The 21,464-nt window shown below is 44.3% G+C and overlaps 1 protein-coding gene across 3 annotated transcripts in view; it reads right to left on the reverse strand.

Moving 5' to 3' along the window:
• VWA3B (von Willebrand factor A domain containing 3B) overlaps positions 1 to 21,464 on the reverse strand; it is a 144,620-nt gene that overhangs the window by 29,820 nt on the left and 93,336 nt on the right. For all 3 annotated transcript variants that reach the window (XR_011473203.1, XM_070429900.1, XM_070429898.1), the window contains exons 18-22: positions 20,333 to 20,420; positions 20,098 to 20,254; positions 11,079 to 11,197; positions 6,561 to 6,611; positions 2,080 to 2,284 (exon numbers count right to left, since the gene is read on the reverse strand). Coding sequence is in view for 2 of the 3 variants with exons in the window: in XM_070429900.1 (XP_070286001.1) it covers positions 2,080 to 2,284; positions 6,561 to 6,611; positions 11,079 to 11,197; positions 20,098 to 20,254; positions 20,333 to 20,420 (620 nt within the window). In the remaining variant the exon portion in view is untranslated. The remainder of the gene's footprint in view (positions 1 to 2,079; positions 2,285 to 6,560; positions 6,612 to 11,078; positions 11,198 to 20,097; positions 20,255 to 20,332; positions 20,421 to 21,464) is intronic.

The raw sequence follows: 21,464 nt of genomic DNA on the forward strand, positions 1-21,464 counted from the left end.
ACCACTAACAAAATGAAAAGGAAGCCCACTGTATGGGAGAACATATTTGGCAAAGATACATCTGATAAAGGGTTAACATCCAAAATATATAAGGATCTTATACAACAACAAGGAAGACAATTTAAAAATGGGCAAAGGGCCTAAATAGACAATTCTCCGAAGTGGACATACAGATGGCCAAGGGTCAAGAAAATGTCAGTCTCTGATTATCAAAGAGATGCAGATTAAAATAACCATGAGGTATCACCTCACACCTGTCAGAATGGCTAGAATCAACAAATCAACAAATGATGAGTGCTGGTGAGGATGTGAAGAAAAGGGAACCCTAGTACACTGCTGGTGGGAATGCAGACTAGTGCAGCCATTATGAAAAACAGTATGGAGGTTCAAAAAAATAAATATGGAACTGCTATTTGACCCAATGATCCCACTTCTAGAAATATATCCCAAGAAATCCGAAACACCAATCAGAAGGAATGTATGCACCCCTGTATTCATAGCAGGGCAATTTAGAATAGCTAAGATATGGAAACAGCCCAAGTGCCCATCAGTAGATGAGTGGATAAAGAAGTTGTGGTACATTTATACCATGGGATACTATGCAGCAGTAAAAAAGAAGGATCTCTTACCCTTTGAGACAGCATGGAGGGACCTGGAGAGTATCATGCTAAGTAAAATAAGCCAGTCAGAGGAAGACAAGAATCACACAATCTCACTCATATGTGGAATCTAATGAACAAAATAAACTGATGAACAAAATAGATAGAGACATAGAAGCATAGAACATACTGTGGAATCTCAGAGGGAAGGCGGGGGAGGTTGGGTGTGTGGGAAGAGATAAACCAAAACTTGTATGCATATATGCATAATCCATGGACACAGACAATAGGGTGGTGAAGGCTTGGGATGGGGATGGGTTAGAAGGGGTCAATGGGCAGAAAGGGGGTATATGTCATACTTTCAACAGTAAATATTTTTTTATTAAAAAATAAAAACAAAGAAAAATAATCAACAAAAAAGTGCTGGTGAGGATGTGGAGAAAAGAAAACCCTTGTGCACTGCTGGTGGGAATGCAGACTGGTGTAGCCGCTGTGGGAAACAGTGTGGAGTTTCCTCAAAAAATTAAAAATGGAACTACCACCTGACCCTGAAATCCCACTAATGGGAATATATCTTAAGAATCCTGACACACCAGGCAAAAAGAATATATGCACCCCTATGTTTATAGCAGTGTTGTTTACAATAGCCAAGATCTGGAAACAGCCCATGTTGCATTGGTAGGTGAGTGGATTAAAAAGCTGTGGCACATTTACACAATGGAAATACTATGTGTCAATAAAAAAGAAGGAACTCTTATTTTTGCAACAGCCTGGATGGACCTGGAGATTATTATATTAAGCGAAACAAGCCAGTCAGAGAAAGACAAATACCACACGATCTCACTTTTTTGTGGAATCTAATGAACAAAATAAACTGATGAACAAAATAGAACCAGAGGCATGGATACATGGAATAGACTGACAGATGTCAGAGGATGGTAGGATGGATGGGACGAAAAAAGGTGAAGAGAATAGCCAAAGAACATATATGCATAGCTCATGGGCACAGACAGCAATGCGGTGAGGGTCAGAGGGAGGGGAGGGCAGGGTCTGGATAGAGGTGGGCACAGGGGCATCTGTAACAGTGTCAACAATAAAAACAAAATATTAAACAAATAAACAAACAAAAACTAAAATTTAGAGTAACAGAGTAATTGGCCAAGATCATACTGGGATCAGAGGCAGATCTGAATTTGGACCTTGCTCTGACTTATTGCAAATCCAGGCTTTTAATCATGACATTATACTTCTGCTTAGTTTTATTTTGCAGCTAAAAGAGGTATTGTTTTAAAAATAAGGCCACAGTAAAATCAAATAGCATTTAATTCCTGTTGAAAGAAGTCCTTGGACCCTCACGGGGTTGGCGCTAAGTCTTTCAGCCGTCAGTGTGGTGGGTGGGAGAGAGAAGGCAGGCCAGCACAGGGGTGGCAGTGAGTGCCGGGAGGGAGGGAGGCAACACAGACACTTCCACGGTACCCACCTCTGCAGGTGCCTTGCTCACAGTGTCCTCCTTCATGGCGGCCTCCTGCAGCTCCATGGCCTGCTGGATGTACATCTTCCCAGCTAGGATTTCATTCTCCAGCATCGACAGCTCTTTCAGTGAAATGGGCCAATTCAGCCGTTCCAACGCCTCATTTAAAGCTGCCTTGTTTTCCAAGTATCGCATTGGTTTGTTTGCATCCAGCCTAAGGAAGAAAAGGGAAGAAGAAACAAAAGAACAAAGGAAATAAAGGAAATGACCATAATAGGAAAAATACCGCAAGATGGTTTTTAGTAAACCCTCTCCTGAGAAACATCCGTCAAAGCCGGTGTTGGGTATCAGTTAACAGAATCACAGCCACACCCTCTTGGAGGCTTGCACAAGTTAAATGTAACCTTCTCTGTAAATTCTGGTAGGCACTCTTCCTCATGATCTAATTGATTATCTGATTTTAAAGAAGTTTGATACACGTGACTTTTTCCCAACCATTTCTTTTTGGCATATTTAGAACCCATTTCTTCCTCCGTAAGCCTAACATTTGGTGGAACCAAAAATGTGCTTCAAAGAAAGTTCATACAACGGTCCCTTAGCAGTGACTCTGGAGAACAAAGGAGAAAAAAACTAATGAAACCCACTGTCTGCCTCAGTGCAGTAACTCTTCTATTTGCTCATTTTAGCGGTTTTGCTCTCCTCCTTGAACTGTCCCGGTTCATGGTTTGGGTGCACAGGGAAGAGCAGCTGGACTTTCTAGGAGCTGATGAACAGGTGGTGGGATGGCCCAGGTCCCGGAGTCCACTTCCAGCCCCACTACCAGGGAATCACACTCGGCGGAAGGAGAGAGAGGGGGTGGGTGGGGAGAGAGCGCACTGCATCACTGTCATCACTGACTGCTGAGCGTCACCTCCTTAGACGCAGGGTGATGGAGGAAGAGTGCAAACCCAGCACAACCACAGGACTCAATCCACAAACAAACTTGTCTCCCGATGACAGCAAAAATTCCTATTAAAAATCTAACTTGGAGTGACGTCAGCAAGATGGTGGAATAAGAAACCAGTATATGAACCAAGTTGCCTTTGAGAGAATTCCAGAAACCACGCAGAGCTTCAGCACGCCACAAACCCAAGAAGAGCAGCCACTGAAGCGCGTAGGAAAGTTTATTGCATGTTGCCTGGCCCTACCTCTCCCCAGGCACAAGGCAACACAATTGAGAGAAAAACTTCTTCCTTGGGTGGGAAAGAGAAAGGGGAATATGTGCCCAACATTCTGGCTTGTTGGTGTATAGCTGGTCAAGTGGAATGAAGTTAACTAGAAGAGGACGTTCTGCCAAGAAAAGGCGGGGGCCTCAAGCGGGCCACGTCAGAATCTTGCATGCAAGATTTATTGTTCCAAGGCAGAATTTCCTTGGTGCTGAATAGTCCATGAGGGCATGGAAAGCCAGGGAGGGTACACTGCTTCAGGTTGAAAGGGTCTTTGTATAATATAGGAAATTAATAGTTTAATATATAACTTAGCTCAGATGATCTCATAGGCATGCCTGTTTACCACTGTCACTTGCTGTACTCCATTGTTATTTGCTGTACTCCCCAATAAAAGCCATGAGAGCCTTGGAGGCTTTGCTTCTCGCCTGAGTGAGCGGTAACCCTTTGCTTCTCTAAACTCAATTCTGCTTGCCGAGCTCATCTCAGCGTCACCGTTCACCTGCAGACCACCTGCATGGGGTCTGTCAGAGGGACTGGTTTCTGTCTATCTGACTCACAGTGCTGACGGGATGGGCTGTTCACTTGGATGCCGGGTTAGGGGCAGCTGAGAACAAAGTCAAGTCCATGGCTGCCTCAGCTCCAGAGATCCTGCAGCACCAACCCCAGACACCAAGGCTCCTGAAAAGCAACGCTCTGGGAAAGGACGCACACAAGCCTGGAGAAGACACACCCCAGGAAAGAGTTGAGAGGTTCCTGGGATCTCCAGCCTGGATGACTGCACGAGGTCTTCCCCATAAGAAGACAGTGTATAATGACTGGGAGAGGCGTCTGTTCCTTTCAAACGTTCTAAACTCAGCTGAAGGTGCTAAGGCATACAAAGAAATGGAGAAAGATGGCCCCATCAAAGGAACCACTTAAAAACGGCAGTATTACCGCAGTGCCAACACCAGACAAAGAACTAGAGAAAAGAAAGCTACAGGACCATTGCCTTTAGGAATAGAGCGGTAAATAGCCTCAACACAATGGCAGCCACCAAACCAAACACTGTACACCAGGACCAAGTGGGATTCAACCCAGGCATGCGAGGTGGTTCACCTGAGGAAATCAATTGAATTAATGTACCACAGCCCATCAGCAGAACAAGGGAAAAACCCACACAATCATCTCAATAGATGTAGGAAAAGCATTTGACAAAATCCAACAAATACCCCTTATGACAAAAACAATTGAAGCATAGTAACCTCCATCCTGTATGAAACTGCTGCTTGAAACTCTCTGCTATTGTTAGATAGTCCCTAGTCCTGTAAACTCAGTCTGTTATTCTATAAAATGACTTTGTTTTTAGTTCAAATAATAGAAGAAGATAAACTTAACTGTCTGACCTTGCAAGCTAGCCATCCAATGTAATAGATAATTCCCATATTCTTATGCCAAGTGCATTCAAGGTTACAACTGTCTGTAACAATAATTCACACAGAGCCCTTTGTAATATCTGCAAACAAAGAGGCTCGAAAAGTATAAATATGGGAGACTTCCTGTATGTGGGGTTCAGAATTTGACAGAGGTATTCTGCTCTGAACCTGCGTGCAATAAAGATGACTCCTAACTAATTGGCTCATTAGGCATCTTGTCCAGCTCGCTGATTTACAACACAATGAGCAAACTAGGAGTAGAAGGGAACTTCCTTATATGATAAAGGGCATTTATGAAAAACTCTCAATACCCCACCCAGTGGTGAGAGATTGAAAGCATTCCCCTGTGATCAGGAACAAGACAAGATGCCCCCTTCACCACTGGCATTCATTCAACCATGTGCAGAGAGTGGAATCCAGATAACTAGACAAGAAGAAAAACATAAGGCCTACAAATTGGAAAGAAGTAAAACTATCTCTATTTCAGATAGAGACAACCTCACTCCATATATAAAAATTCACTCAGGCCAAAACCGGTTTGGCTTGGTGGATAGAGCCTAGGCCTGAGGACTGAAAGGTTCCAGGTTCGATTCCGGTCAAGGGCATGTACCTCAGTTGCAGGCACATCCCCAGTGGGAGGTGTGCAGGAGGCAGCTGGTCGATGTTTCTCTCTCATCGATGTTTCTAACTCTCTATCCCTCTCTCTTCCTCTCTGTAAAAAACCAATAAAAATATTTTAAAAATAAATAAATAAATAAAAATAAAAATTCACTCAGAAGTGATCAGTGACCTCGGTGTAAGAGCTAAAGCCAGAGAAGTATTAGAAGAGATTACAGGGGTAAATGTTCATGACCTTTTATTTGGCAATGGATTGAATTCTTAGGTTTGACACCACAAGTATAAGAAAAAGTAGATGCATCAATATCATAAACATTAAAAACTTCTGGGGAGAAAAGGGAAATTATCAGGAATGTTAAAATATTGACCTGATAAAGGCTGAACATCCAGAACTCTTCCAACTCAACAATAAGAGGACAAACAACTCAGTTTAGAAATGGCTGAAGGACTTGAATAGATATTTTGCTGAAGATACGCATATGGCCATATGAAAGATGCTCAACATTACTGGACCTTAAGGAAGTGGAATTGGAAACTACAGTGAGATATCACTTCACACCCATTAGGATGGCTTCAGTTTAGAGAAAAGAAGGAAAGTAAGCAAGGATTGTGGAAGAACAAGAACCCGCACATCTTGCTGGTGGGGATGTAAAGTGGTGCAGTTGCTGTGGCAAACAATTTGGTGGTTCCTTAAAAGTTAAACATAGAATTGCCTGTGACCCAGCAAACCACTCTTCGTTACGCACTCGAGAGAAATGCAAACCCATGTCCACACCGAGGCTTCTGCGTGAATGTACATCGCAGCATTGTTCACAGCGGAAACAGCGGAAACACCCATCAGCGGGTAAGCAAGCTGGTAGATATACACAATGGATCACTACTCCGCAATGAGCAGGAATACAGCACTGTCTATGCTACAACTTGGATGAACCTTGAAAATGTTAAGTTTTTACATTAACGAAGTAAAGGAAGCCAGGCACAGAAAGTCACACAATGTATGATTTCTTTCATATGATATATCCAGAATAGGCAAGTTTAGACGTAGAGGGAGAGAGGGGGAGGGGGAGGATTACTTAATGGGTACAAGGAATTTTTCTGAGGCGATAGAACAGTTTTGAAACTAGAGGGAGGCAGTGGTGTGTACAACATTTTGAATAATTTAAATACTATTGAATTGTTCACTTTTAAAAAGTTAGTTGTAGGTTATGTAAATGACACACAAAAATTTTTTTAAAGTGAGGAACTGTCTTACTTTTCTTTTTCCTCTTGAGATAATGCTCGCCAGACAATTTTATTCAAGCGCCTGTTTAAAAAAAAAAAAATTGAAAACAATTAGTACCAACACCTCGTTTCATAGCAAAAGGCTGAGCCCAGGTTCTGAAGGGCAGTGCGGGGCGAGCGCAGGCCAGCTTCCATCCCACTGGCGCACGCTCCTCCCCAGGCCACTCAGAAGCCCTGTAGCAAAGGCGGGCAGCTCCCAGCTCTGTCAGAGGCAGCAACAAGCTGGGCCTCGTGATCTCTGCATGAAGGCACACTGCCTTTCTTCCAAAGTAAAACTAAGTATGGCGTTAATTTGCTTCTTTAGACTTTCTTCTGCCTGAATTCTCCGAGCAAAGGAGGTTGCCAGGGTCACCCAGCACAGGAGTGCGTCACACTGTGGAGACCTCACTTTCCAAACGAAGCCTCGGGGAGGCGGACTGATGAGGGCCTTGCTCGCCCCCACCGCTAGTTGGCGATGCTGAGACTAAACCGCATCACTGAGCAGTCTGCAACCCAAGAAGAAAGGGGGAGGTTGGAGCCTGATGGTTTCTGTGGGTGGGCGGAGCTCCTTCTCATCACTAACCAGCGATGCTTCTTGCAGGGCTCCTGCCAGGCCTGTGCTGACCCTACGTCGCTACCCGCCAGGATCCTGCCGTGCAGGGCAGAGCACTGGCCCAGGTGTGAGCGGCTATCCGTGAAAGAGCTGCTTCAGTCAATGAGGGGGCAGAACACGGTCACTCTCCGCGAGGCGTTCTTCTAACCCCCGGCCCAGCATCAGTCACCAGGGCTCTGAGAACAAACTTGGGGGTTTTGTCCTGCCCTGCTCTCCTGGCACAGAAAGGGGGCTGGCGTGGGGTGCACAGGCCAGAGTCAGGACTTGGGGAGAGGCTGTTCTGTGTAACGGGGACACTGACAGTGCCCTCCCCGTGTTACTGCGAGGACTCAGCAGGGGCGCGCGTGTCTGACACGCGTAGATCCTCGGGAAGCGACAGAGTCAGGGAGTAGGAAGAAAGCCAGCTGGGTGCTCCTGTCTCACTTGAAGGTGTTGGTTCTTTGGGGTCTATTTGAAAATTGGGTTTCTTTAACCGTGTGGTTTATGCAACAATGATCAGGGCTTCTGAGACTTCAAAATGATTCATAGGTCAACCAAAGGTCTTGTATGCATGCATGTTAGCATGACCAATGGACACAGACACTGGGGCGGTGGGGGCTTGCCTTCAGGGGTGGGAATGGCTGTGGTGGTGGTGGGGGGTGTCAATCGGAGAAAAAGAAGAAATATGTAAAACTTTAGACAATAAAAAAACGATTCATAGGATGCATTTTGGGTTTGTGTTTGTGTGTGTGTGTGTGCGTGCACACTTTTCCAGAAAAAAAAAACTTATTTAAAAATCCTCCTAAATCTAAACCTTGACAGCGGAGGCAATGTACTAGGGAGGCTGGGCGTGTGGACCAGGGCTCAGAGCTACACCGGTTCGGGTTCAAATCTCAGGTCTCCACTGGCTGCTGTGTGAGCCTGTGTGATGTGACTCTTTGAAACTCTATTTTCTTATCGATGAAACAAGGATCACAGCACCCACCTTGGCGCTGAGAGAACTGGGATGTATGTCCAGGGGTGGGCAAAAGTAGGTTACAGTTGTTGGAAATGGAGAAGGACATGCAGGCTGTGTTATTACAGTAGCTTCGTTCACTCAGAAGGCTGTCACAATGGTCCCGTGCTCTTACTTTTGCCCACGCCTGCCTGTGACCAGGAATAACCCTGGGCTCATGGCCTCCGGGCTCTGGAGAGGGGCGGGCCACGCTTGGCAGGCTGAGAAACCATTGGTTTAGTGACTGTGAGTCCAATTACTTAGCACGTCTAATTTTAATTCCATCCTTTAGAAAAAACTGTTTCCAAGAGCACATTTCCATCACCTCTGTTATTCCCCTATTGTCCATCTTCACTAAATAGTGTAAGGCACACGGCCGAAAAGTGGGTGGGTGTGAGCTGAGGACAACTGAGAGTGTGGATCCCCGCTCCACGGACGGGAGGGGACAGAGACCTGGGAAGTCCCTTCGCATGTGGGATGCGGGTGGTCCCTATGGGATGCGGGTGGTCCCTATGGGATGCCCGAGGGCACTGGACACAGGGCATCTCTGCGCTGGACTCAGGGATGCTACTGCGCAGTTTTCCTCTTCTGTTGGATGGGAAGAGTGAAATCCGCCTGGGGAGTGACTTTCACTCGCTTTCCATCTCTCTGCTCCACAAACCACTTATAACAAGAGTGGCTCATTTGCAAAGCAACCTGTCCTAAGGACATTTCAGAAGTCTAGGCGGCAGCCGATCAGTAAGTAGAGGTTACTAACATGGTCCCTGGGCCAGCTTACAACTGGTGCTTCTCCCATGATCTGAGGGCTGCAACCTTGACCTTAGACTCTCAAAAAAAATAAATAAATAAAAGCGGCAGAGTAATCACCCCAGAATCCAGCTGGTCCTGGCAATCTCCATGCAGAGCCAGGACTCAGATACAAAGCCAACATTGCTGCTTCCGTTCTTAAAATACTGCAACAGAAGTGCTCCTGCACACAGGCACTCAGTGTGACCAGAACAGCTAGTTTGTGCCACCATATTGGCCGAAGGGCTGTGATCCTCCCATGTGCCTGCTTATCCCCAACCGTACAGGTGACGTCTGGCTTACTTGCGGTGGAAAACACCTTAGAAATATTATATTGAGGATGGGGTGGGAGTAACTGTCTCATTACTTTGCATATTAGGCATGTCTGTAGGAAGGTGGAGCAAGGTAGAAAAGGGTATTGACACTCATACCAACAAAATTCTTAAATACTATTGAATGCAAACGATCAGGAAGTTTATCCTGTGTAACAGTAATGTCATATTCTGTATAATAGTAAAGGATAAAAAAGCTGTGGGACATTTACACTATGGAATACTGTGCAGCAGTAAAAAAGAGGGATCTCTTACCCTTGGGGACAGCATGGATGGACCTGGAGACTATTATGTTAAGTGAAATAAACCAAACGGAGAAAGACAAATATCACATGATCCCACTTATTTGTGGAATCTAATGAACATAATGAATTGACCAACAAAATAAGACCCGAAGCATGGAGGCATGGAACAGACTGACCTACCTCGATGTGGGGTGGGGGGGACGAGAAGAGATAAACCAAAGGACTTACATACTTTTACGCACAGACCATGGACACGGGCATAGGGTAGTGAAGGCCTGGGCACTGGGTAGGGGTTGGCAGGAGTGGGGGAGGGGGAAAAATGGGAGAGATCTGTAATACTATCACCAATAAAAAATACATTTAAAAGTTGGAAAAAATTAATATTATTAAACAATAATGTTAAATAAACAATTCATTTAATATAAACATCAAATTAATAACACTAAATAAGTAATACAAATGTAGTCAACATTAAAATTAGTCATTAAAATTCATGTCATTACTAATAATAACAGTGTATATACTGTTTCTCTAAAGGTACTAGAAGGCTTTCCAGACTCACTCACGGGAAGGGAGGAACAGGCGAGTCACTGACCGCACTTTGGTTCTCAGAGGAATCAGGGCTGCATAACAATGAAACCCATCTACGTGCGGTTCTTCAGGGTCAGCAGATTTGGGGGATGAGAGGGGAGCCCGCTGTCAGGACTCGCCACGTCCATGTCCGAGCCGCGAGTGAACCCCGGAATCGCCTGCCTCCCTCCCCACCCGCAGCCACCCCAGACTCCCCCAGAGCAGGCACTCGGAGAAGGCAGGTATTGGAATGATTCAAGGAAATTAAATGATAATAGGAATAATACCATATTACATTTTGAATAGCTGAATTTGAAGAATTTTAATGACTTAACTTGAATTAGATCAAATTAAAAAATTCCAATAGTCAAATATATAGAGTGACATCCGTTAGGAGGAAGAGGCCCAGGGGAAGGCAGGTTGCCCGGGCCCTGCTGCTGGGAGCGCCGGGCCTGAGCAGGGAGAGCCATGCGAGTGGGGATGGAGTCACTGGCGAGGCCTCACTGAGGAGGAGGGAGAGGCCCACTGGGCAGGAAGAGCCATAAATATATGTTCGCAAAAAGGCATATTGCATATCTTAATACTTAAACGAAAAAGAAAAAGAAAGTCTAACAGGAGTATACTGTTGTTTCAAAATTGTATCTGCTTCAAACCACAAGGGGCGTATAGGCGTCTTGGAAATGTGGGGAATTGTTTGTAAAAAGTAATTTTTACTTTCAATCAATCAAGACAATATAGCTCATGTTTTTATGTCCCCCCTCCCTTGGGAAAGGGAAGAGGGTTTGAAACTGTTGGCATATTGGGGTGAGGTATTTAACGCAGTGCCACACAGGGGGGCGTCTGTGTTGGCTGCAGCTCCTGCTGAATTGGCTATTCCTTGCAGGCGAGTTTTAAACAGCTGCTCCAGATGAGAAATCTAAGCTAAAACAGGAGAAAACAAGCCAAAACAAACAAATCCCAGGGCCCTGTGCGGGAGCGGAGGAACACTCACTTTTCGTAGGACTTAATTGCCTGCTCCACCTTTTGCTTGTAGACGTTGAGCTTGACTCCTTGGGGGTTAATTAATGTCATCTTGTTTGTGTCATTGCACACGTGTGCCAGAGGGAACACCTACACAGCAATGCACAGGAAAGCGTCATTGGAGAGGCTGACATGTTCTTTCAAAGGTGGCGCCACCTGCTACACAGCATGTTTTCCTGACTCTAAAGTCAATATAATTGTAGCAAATTATAACATATAGAAAGTCGTTAAGAAAAAAATCAAGAGATGTCGTTGCTAACCTCTTTTCTTCCAAAAACTATATCTTTACAAAATCACCACCACATAAACAGAAGACAAAACTGTTTGGGGAACTGTCGTCAGAACCAGTGTTGGCTTCATGAACTCTGTCCATCAACGCACCGTAAGAAACAGGATCTCATTGTTGCTACTGGTAAATTACTATCCGGGTTATACAACTTTCTCATATATTTAATCTAATTTTCTTTTGAGAATGTCTGATGATAGTTAACATCTTTTGACCATTTTCCTTATCAGTTTATAAGAGGTTCTTTTTTTATTGATTTCAGAGAGGAAGGGAGAGGGAGAGAGAGAAACATCAATGATGAGAGAGAATCATTGATTGGCTGCCTCCTGCACACCCCACACTGGGGATCGAGCCCTCAACCCGGGCATGTGCCCTGACCAGAATCGAACCTGAGACCCTTCAGTCCACAGGCTGATGCTCTATCCACTGAGCCAAACCAGCCAGGGCTATAGGAGGTTCTCATACATGTCAGATGGAACTGCGTTCTGCGAGAGCCCAGAGCCCCAGGCTCCGCTCTGGGCTGTCTGTCTGCACCTGTGCTGCCTTCCGGGCTGGATGCCTCTGCCCGCACCTCCGTACCTGTACATGGCACACTCAGCTCTTCCCGGAGTGTAAGCTCCCCCAGAGCAGGCACTGGGTTTTAGTCACGACTGTATTCCTATCACCCCGCACAGTGCCTGGCACATGGTGTGCCCGCAACAAATATTTATTGATCGATAAACATATGTTCACAAAAAGGCATATTCCATATCTTAATATTTAAACAAAAAAGAAAAAGAAACTAACCAACAGGAGAATATTAAGCAATATTGTTTCAAAATTGTATCTGCTTCCAACCACAAGGAGCAGATAGGCGTCTTGGAAATGTGGGGAATTGTTTGTAAAGAGCAATTTTTACTTTCAATCAATCAAGACAATATAGATCATGCTTTTATGTCCCCCCCCCCCCCGCCTCCAAAACTACACAAAAATCATATTGTTGTTGTTATCATTTAAAATAAAATACATAGAAAGGAGAAGGCAGGGTGGACATTTTTCTAGAGATGAAATTGGACAGAGATGTGAGCAGATGAGCAGGGCTGAAGCTGCGGGCTTGCTGGCTCCCCCTAGAGAGGCGGGGCAGTGGGCTCCCGCACAGCCAGCGGGTGGAGGGTGAGTGCTCTGTGAAGGACAGGGCCCCAGCGGGCTCAGTGCCTGAGGCCAGCCCTGGTCTCCGGGTCCCCAAACCCCGGAAAGAAGGCCAGGCTAGGAGAGAGGGCACTGAATCTCTAACCCACCCCCTGGTTCTATATTCCAGTGTCACCATGGAGCTAGAGGGCTGAATGCCAATGAGGAGGCTCAAGGGATGGACTGAGGCAAGTGCAAAACAGGAGGAGAAAGAGTAAAAAACAGATAAAAAACGCTTGTTAAAATGAGCCAGCATACTAACTCCAAAATGCGCGCGCGCGCACACACACACACACCACACCCCACAACTGATAGCTGAGCAAGTCATCAGAATGTCAATTCACTAAAGAAACTAACTTATGAGCCATCTAACAATGACTTTATATTAATTATGATTTAAATGAATTATTAGATTGTTCAAAAATGTAAAAGTCATATAAAAGTACAAAAACATGCAGAGTACCATAAGAACAAATGAATGGGAAAAACAACAATATTTTAAATAATAAAAGAAATCTCTCTTGGAAAAAACAGTATTGAAATTGAAAACTAAATATATTAATCTTGTTAAAACATCAAGACCAAAACCAACAAGAAAATAGGCAAAAATTCAGAAAACTGATGAGAAAATCATAAAGTTAAGAGGCCGCATAGTCAAGCCTCGCTACTTGTCAGACACATGAATTCAGCGTGTGGCTTCTAACAGTCTCTGTCAAAGGCAGGAGCCAGACTGGCCTTTGGGAACTAAATGAAACTTAGAGAAAAAAAATCTTTCAAAATAGAGCTACATATCACATAAATTTCCCAGGGGGGCGAGGGGGGAGGGGTTGGAGGCGGGAGGCAATCCCAACAAAAGACCCTTACATTTCTATCACCTCTGGGGATAAAAAACCATTACAAGTCTCTGAATAGCCCTCCAAGTTTGCCAACTGATATGGCTTAGTCACAAATCACCACAAAATGCGTAGCAACGCCGTCCCATTCACCACGATCAGCGTGGCCCCTCCCTTCACACACTGAAGAAAGCCCGCAGGTCAGGTTCTACTTCCCTCTTTTGTGGACTTGGACCGCATGCTGGGCATGGCCATAGTGTGCTTCGGTGTGGAAACAGCTCAGGGTTGTGCGGATCTGGCTTGTGCACACGCAGACTGAAGGAAAGACAAAGTCATACTCCACACCTTCAATCTGTGGTCTTAGTTTTCACAACATGGTGGTCACGTGAAGGTCCCATGGGATATTCTCTTTATGATGTCAAATTTACTGTGACTATGAGGTCACAGGGGCTGGGAGGTCAGCTGGTGGCCGCCGGCTGCTGCCAGGAAACCATGGGGAGGGAGGCGGTCAGTGAAGAGCCTGGCAGCTCTGCTTGGGAGGGAATAAACCCTGCCCACACCTCCTTTGAAATGGTGCACTTCTCACCTCTTATAATGCAAATAAACATAACCAACTGATGAGAGACCCTTCTAGACAATATTTGATAACAAAAGGGGGTCTCAAGGTATAGCCTACTCAGTTCTCTGAGGTTAATCTATAAACCTTACCACATGGATATTAATAATCACACCTCGTCTGAGGAAATTTTAACTAGAGGGAGGAAGTGAAGGAGGGAGATAGACATTGACCATACAGGCGGAAGAAATTTCTAGAACTCATGGATAGCCGATCTGGGCTGATTCTGTTAGAACTTTTCCCGCTGTTGGGCCAGAGATACCCTAAAGGAGCCACGGTACTTAAGAATAGTTTTATCAGTAATGATAATAGTTTATTCTTTACTCTGCCAAGCGCTAGGCACTCTGCCTATTTCCTCACCCAAGCCCTGTATCGGTGTATTCATACCTGCAGCTCCTGTTACAGGGCCTGCCTCTCACTAAACTCTGTCCGTCTTTATTCCTTGTAAACATGCTAGTTTCTAGTACTAACCATTTGTTGAACACATGAAAGACTAAAATTATGTATCAAAAGAATGGCCAAGGCTCAAAAATTTTAAAGTTCATCTATATTGTAAAACATAATTAAGTTTGGATCCCACCAAATTTGAAGCCTTGGTAACTGAGGTAAGAGATGAGTGTAACTTTGCTATTTTTAAAGAGGTGTTTGCTAAGTATAGGTGAGCAAGGTTTTAAGAAAGGTATTTAGCTTACATAAGAAAACTATTCTTGAACAATAAAAGAATAGAAAATAACATGAAATACCATTTCATATAGCAATTGGTAAAGTTCTTAAATGTTAGTGTTCTACATGATAGCAGAGATATAGGAAAAGAGGCATTCTTAAAATTCCAAGTAAACTGCCCAATAATTCAGTTAATAGTTAAATAAATTGTAGTAACTCATATTATTGAATATTTGTGCAACCATTAAAATCACCCAAAAATGGTCATTACAAGGAAATACATTTATAACATATGCTAAATAAAGAAAGCAGAATACAGCCCTGGCTGGTGTTGCTCAGTGGTTATACTATTGGCCCGCACACTGAAAGGTTGTGGGTAAAATTGCCAGTCAAGGGCATGGACCTGGGTTGCAGGTTCGATCCCTGGCTTTGGTTGGGGTGAGTAGGAGAGGTAATCAATCGATGTGCCTCTCTCTCTCTCTCTCTCTCTCTCTCTCTCTCTTCCTCTCCTTCCCTCCTTCCTTCCCTCCCTTCACTCTGCCTAAAAATCCTTGGGTGAGGATTAACAACAAGAAAAAGGAGAATGCAGAACTGTGCACACAGCTATTAGTTGCTAAAGTAGTGCAGACAGAATTTTACCTGACAACATCCTGTGTTTACAAGCAATCCCACAATCCCCCTTTTGAAATGAGAAAATAGCATGAAACTGATAATTAAATATTTATTGTTCAACCCTGACTGAATTCACCAACTACTTTTTTTTTTTTCAAAAAATCAGCTCTTCCAATAAGTATCCACACCTTGCTGCCAGCTTGGCCAAGAAAGGTCTGACTGGATATGTGCAATGAAAATGCAAGAGCTGTGCATATCCTGGGTGGGTAACTCTGCGTACAAATAAAACTTCGGATGCACAAACTGTCAAGTGCTGAAGCCTAAGTGTGTGCTTTTGAACTGCAATACGTCCAGCCTCCAAAGAGCAGAATGAAGGCAGGGCCACAAAATTAACTGGCAAAGCCAATAAGACCATTCAAAAACCCCTGAAAATATGCTATTTACTTCACTGTAGATTACAGTATAGACTATAGATGATATCTTACTTTTTCTTGTCTTTTTACCAAAAGATATGTTTAATTATTTTTAGAGAGAGGAAGATGAGGGGAGAGAGAGAGAGAGAGAGAGAGAGAGAGAGAGAGAGAGATAAACATGGATGTGAGAAAGAAACGTGGATCGATTGGTTGTCTCCCATACACTTCATCCTGACCAGGGATCAAACCCGAAACCTTTTGCTCCAACCAACTAGGCACTTGACCAGGCACATCTTACATTTTTTAATCTAAGCTTTTAGAATATAAAAGATTGGGGTTTTCTATTTTAATTTTAATGTAAAAATAAATAAATAAAATGGTATAGGAGATACACATTTGTTGGCCTGGAACAACATTCACAATAGACTACTGAGTAAAAATGAGGGTACAAAACAGTATATTTAGTTTGACTTCATTTTGGTAAAAAAGAAAACAAAAAACAAAGGATTTACACACAGTGAAAAGGAATAGCCAGCTAACCACCAATGATTCACCTGCAGGGAATTTTAATTATTGGTTCTTTTTCATTTATAGTTTCTAATTTTTTACACAATGAATATATATAGCTTTTGCAATAATTGTGCTTTTGAATTTTTAATTAAAGAAGCTTTTCTAGCCAAACCGGTTTGGCTCAGTGGATGGAGCGTCCGCCTGCGGACTGAAGGGTCCCAGGTTCGATTCCGGTCAAGGGCATGTACCTTGGTTGCGGGCACATCCCCAGTAGGAGGTGTGCAGGAGGCAGCTGGTTGATGTTTCTCTCTCATTGATGTTTCTGGCTCTCTATCCCTCTCCCTTCCTCTCTGTAAAAAAACAATAAAATATATTTTTTAAAAAAGAAGCTTTTTTATCAATAGAAAGTTCTGTTGAATGCTACTATATTTGAATAACAGAATGCCAGGTCTGTCACAGCATCCCCAACCTCTTTGCCCCTAACATTCTTCATCAGCTACATGTTGTGAGGACTGGCCACCTCGCTAGGCTGCTCTCTGAGTTTTAAATGAACTACTTTGATGATATCAAGTGTTTCACTCAGAACCTAGTGTGAGGACTCCTCTCATACTAGATCAGGGACCTGCCATGGCCGCCAGGAGTAAAGGAGCTGGGGTGCCAGCCAGGGCTCTCTGACCACAAAGCTCTCTGCTGGACCCAGACTAGGGCAAAGCAACAAGGCTTGATGGGCTGCTGTTAAAGACATCATGATGATGACGATGAAGATTTAGACTTTCCAATGATGCAGACTAATGTTTCCAAATTATTTTGGTTTTATTATTTTCAAAGCAATTGGCAGTAAAGAGCTTCAAATTCTAGATTCAACAAATAACTCAAACAGTTTTATTCTGTATATGGCTTGACAATGAATGATTCTTTTTGAAAGAGGTAAGAAAAAAATCATCTGGTCCATTGGAAACTTAAACTGCCAGTTAGCATTTTGAAATGGAGAGTTGCTAGGGCAACCTGTCTGCTCAATATTTTATCTCCAAGGTGACAGATTTGATGCTGGTCCAGGAAACACTGAAAACCAAAACAGCACTGTGTTCCAGAAGAAGAAGGAGCCCACACGTAAGTCATGAATGAAACCAAGAGTGGGGGGCAAAGCCCAGCATTGCTTTACAGTTCCACCCGGATGGATGTGGCCGTGCACAGCGCACAGGGTAAGAGTCAATTACAATTCTCAGTGCAGTGGGTTAGGATTCATGTTCTCTTTTCAGCCCCATTCTAGTGTTTGTCTACTTTTTCATAAAATGTTATGTCCAAGTCTCAAAAAGCTATACACCCCACTAAGTGGGAATAATTTTAGATGATAGTTTTCCTGTTTTCCCATTGACAGCCAGGGTCTCTTAACGTCAGAGGAAATATTAAGGAATAGGAGATGTAAGTGTGCTTTAAGGGTGAACTTGGAACTCATTACAGTACATTTCCATCATCATCATGATTCTGGCTCTTACTATCAATAATGAAGGACAGTGAGCACGCTGGGCAGTGTGTTACCGGCCCCGGGTTCGTGAAGGACGTACAGTGGCACCAAGAGCACAAGCCCAGTCCCCTGGAAGATGCACTTGAGAAGCTTGTCCTCTCTCCGTGGCTTTGCTTTCTAGCGCCAGAAGACTCGAATGTTCCCCTGAGGACCAGGACCTTCACTACTCTTCCTCCCAACTTTTCCTTCTTAAATTTCACTCTTGGCATTTTTCTCGCTCAGCTCCATGTGGTTTGGTCCTGTCCCCAGTGTTACCACCTGGGTCACAGCCACCTTGACCTTGCCTTCTCACTGCACCTCACCTTCCCGGCCTCAGACCCCTCCAACTCTTGTCCAGATAGCAGTCAGAGCCCAAACTTGATCTTTTCTCTCCTCTGTAAAGAGCCTTCAGATCCCCCTCAGAATGGCATTCAACGTCCTTAACTCAGTCAAGACCTTCCGTCCCAGCTCCAGCACCTTCCTGCAGCCACACTAAGCTTCCTCAGGAGTGAGACCTTTCTCTGACCCTCAGACTTCCCTGTGTGCTTGCTCCCCACGGCCTAGGACCCTGCTCCTCATCTCTGCACCTTCATAACTCCTTTCCCCCGGCCCAGACTCGGGCTGAGCAAATGCCCCAGGTCCGAGCTCTCAGGCTATGTCAGAGCATTTCTCTGACATGAAACTGGATCTTTGATCTACACTTCCCAGAGGTCACAAGAACTAGAACTTCTTATTTTAGTTGCCATTTCCTCAACTGTGTGTCGTATATGTTACCAATATTTTTCTGAGATCTGCCTTAATTTTATTGATATAGTTTTATACAAAATAACATTTTTATTTATTCAATCCATAAATATGCCCTTCATGTTTTTTCTTTTATTTTATTCTCATGTTTTCCTACCCTATTATGTTTGTTTTTAGAGAAACTTACTTTTGACGTATCAAAGCTTATTGCGAGGGTTAGAAGGAGACAAGATAAGCATAAGAAAACTCTGTTCCCAGGGGGAGTTCACTAAATATCCTCTATTCCAAATAAAACTCAATAATTTAATAAAATAAATCCACAGCACATGAGAAGTTGTCACCAAAGTTGCTAGAAGAAAGCTTCACGTGATAAGCTGATATCCGACTAATCAGGTAGCGTTCACTGCGGGTGTAAATAGAATCTGCCCGTCACAAGCTGACAGGGCCAGGACCACTCACCTTCAGCAAAGTCATCAGGAACCCAGCCTAAGTGAGCACACACACAACCTCCAGAGCAAGAGCCACTGGTCACGCCAACCAGGCTGATGTGGAAGCCCATGGGCATAATTCCTTACATGTGACTAATAGAAAACCTCCCCAATTCACCCACTTCTTCCAAATACACCAAATTTCAGCTATTGCAAGGACAATTAGATAAAGCTCTTTTTAAAAGAAGTTTCCTGCCTTTGATTTCTTTTTCAACTTTTTATTATGGAAAATTTCAAATATGTAAAAAAGAAGACAGAACAGTAGAATGAGCCCCCCCCCCCCCCCCCCCGCCCCACACCATTCAATAGTCTTCTAATCCAAATATAACAATTACCCACTCATGGCCAATGTTGCTTTACCTACTCCTCCCCTCCCCCCACTGTTCCCACCATACAGGTTATTTTGAAGCTAATCCCAAACCCCTCCCATTCCTCTGTAAATATTTCAGTGTGAGACAAGGTTTTAAGGATATTCTTTTCATTTAGTGATTGTAAGGCCTGACATGTTCCTATTTAAATCATTAGTTGCTGTTTCATTGAAGCTCTGGAGTTCAAGCCTTATGTTCTCTTGCCTTTTGTGTTCCCCATCCCTGTGCACTCTGGCTGCTCCACTAAGTCTGTTCTTGCTAAAGGCAAGGACCTTCTCATCACACAAGTCAGTGGGAACTCTTCACACTTATTTGGCTTCCTCCGCTTGTAACCCTACCGCACACCCTCTTATTGGAAGCTCTTAGCTCTTTCTCTCTTTCTGGGACATGTATGACTGTCACTCATCACTCTCTTAGGGCTCTTTTGTTCTAGCTAGCTCTCCATCCATCTGTCTCTCTGTCTCCCTCCCTCCCTCCCTCCCTCCTCCCCTCCCTCCTTCTTTCTCTCTTTTTCCTTTGGAGACTTTGATGATGCACTCAGGAAGAGAAGGTGAGCAACAGAAGAACCTCGTCTCTCACAAGCAGAGAACCCTGAACTGCCAACTAACAAAGGCCAGTTCCTTCTTAGCTGACAGCAAACATGCTTCTCACCGCCTTCATAAAGAGCTCCTTTTCAGTGGGTAAAATGCACTTTGGTTACAACTGAACAAGACATTGAGTGGACGGCTTTTCATTTAAGCACGAAATGAAAACTGTGTCGAGCAGAGACACAGACAATCAGTTCACCTCATCAAAGACCTTGGAAGTCACGTGCTTGCCCAGGATGGGAATGTAGGCAGGGCTGTGCGGGACGGCTGTCGCCGACAAGGCGTGCATGATGGTGAGTTTCCTGGCAACCAAGCCGTGGGTCTTGAGCCAGTTTTCTGAAGACAAACCTGAAAAACTGAGAACACTTGACTGTGACATTTTAAAACTTACAACAAAAACAGAACAAAACTGTCCCCACAAAATTAAAACTCACTCTTGGTTGTAAGTGTGGCTTCCTTCTGGAGTCGGTCTTTCTAATGATATGTCGTCCAGATACTCGTTTGTCAGCAGGATGCTCAGCTCTGTGGACAGGGAAATGGCGACTGGACAATGTCCTCACACTGGGTTTACAGCAAGATGCAAAAGGGGCGCACAGGTCTCTGAGCTCAGCTGTGCCTGAGGCTGAGAAACAGACCTCACTTCAGAGCACACGGTCCCTCAGAGTGGTTCCCAGGCAGCACGCACCTGCGGCTGACACTGAAGACCAACCCCAGGTGAGTACCACCTGTCATTGTCTTACCCACCTCCCCCTGGGCCACGGAGATGTCCCTCCACTTTCCAGAGGACACATTTTTTAAATGTTGAACAAGAATACCACTCACCACTGGTGGTTTAATGTGGGCCTCATCAGGCTCCTCCCAAAGTACACAGGGGAGCTTTGATCGACATTTTAGCCAATAACAGTTTGTTTTGTGGCTCCTCAGCTCTGTGTAGCGAAGCCAAATCTTTATTAGGCCCTGCTTAGTTGTAGGGTCAATTGTTCACATTGGTATGGGGGGGGGGGGGCGGTTAGTGTACATAAGCTTGGATTTATTCATGAAAAGGAATATTAGCTCATCAGATCAGCAGCATTTAGATGAAGGGGAATTTGGGAGTGAGCTAGTTAAAAGCCTAACGTATCCTATCCTAATCACAGGATGAGCCCTTTAAGGATGGTGCCGGGAGCAGACAGGAGATGTGCCAGGTGAGCTGAAACTAGGGAAAAGACATCGCCTCCATCAGCCTGAGGAGCACAAGGGTCGATTAAGCTGTGGCCCAGCACCAACAGGTGTGATGTCACCCAGGTGCACCCCACTGCCCAGGGGATTCTGGATTGTGTGTGTGTGTGTGTGTGTGTGTACTAGGATTTACTATTTATCAACTACCTGAAATATAGGGAAAAGTACTACAGTAATTAAACTTTTAGAAATTTACTATTTTAACAATAATGACTTTATCAACAGTAATAAAAACTGAGTGGAAAAGCTCTATCTTCCTCATGTTTAGAGCGGAGAGGAGTTTATTGGATGGTGCCACCTGTGCCAGAAGGGAAGAAAAAAAACCACCCGTGGCCCTGGCCGGGTAGC

Source organism: Myotis yumanensis, unplaced genomic scaffold, assembly GCF_028538775.1.
Source record: "Myotis yumanensis isolate MYYU_CA2020_CCGP unplaced genomic scaffold, mMyoYum1.0.hap1 SCAF_11, whole genome shotgun sequence".
Taxonomy (NCBI): Eukaryota; Metazoa; Chordata; class Mammalia; order Chiroptera; family Vespertilionidae; genus Myotis; species Myotis yumanensis.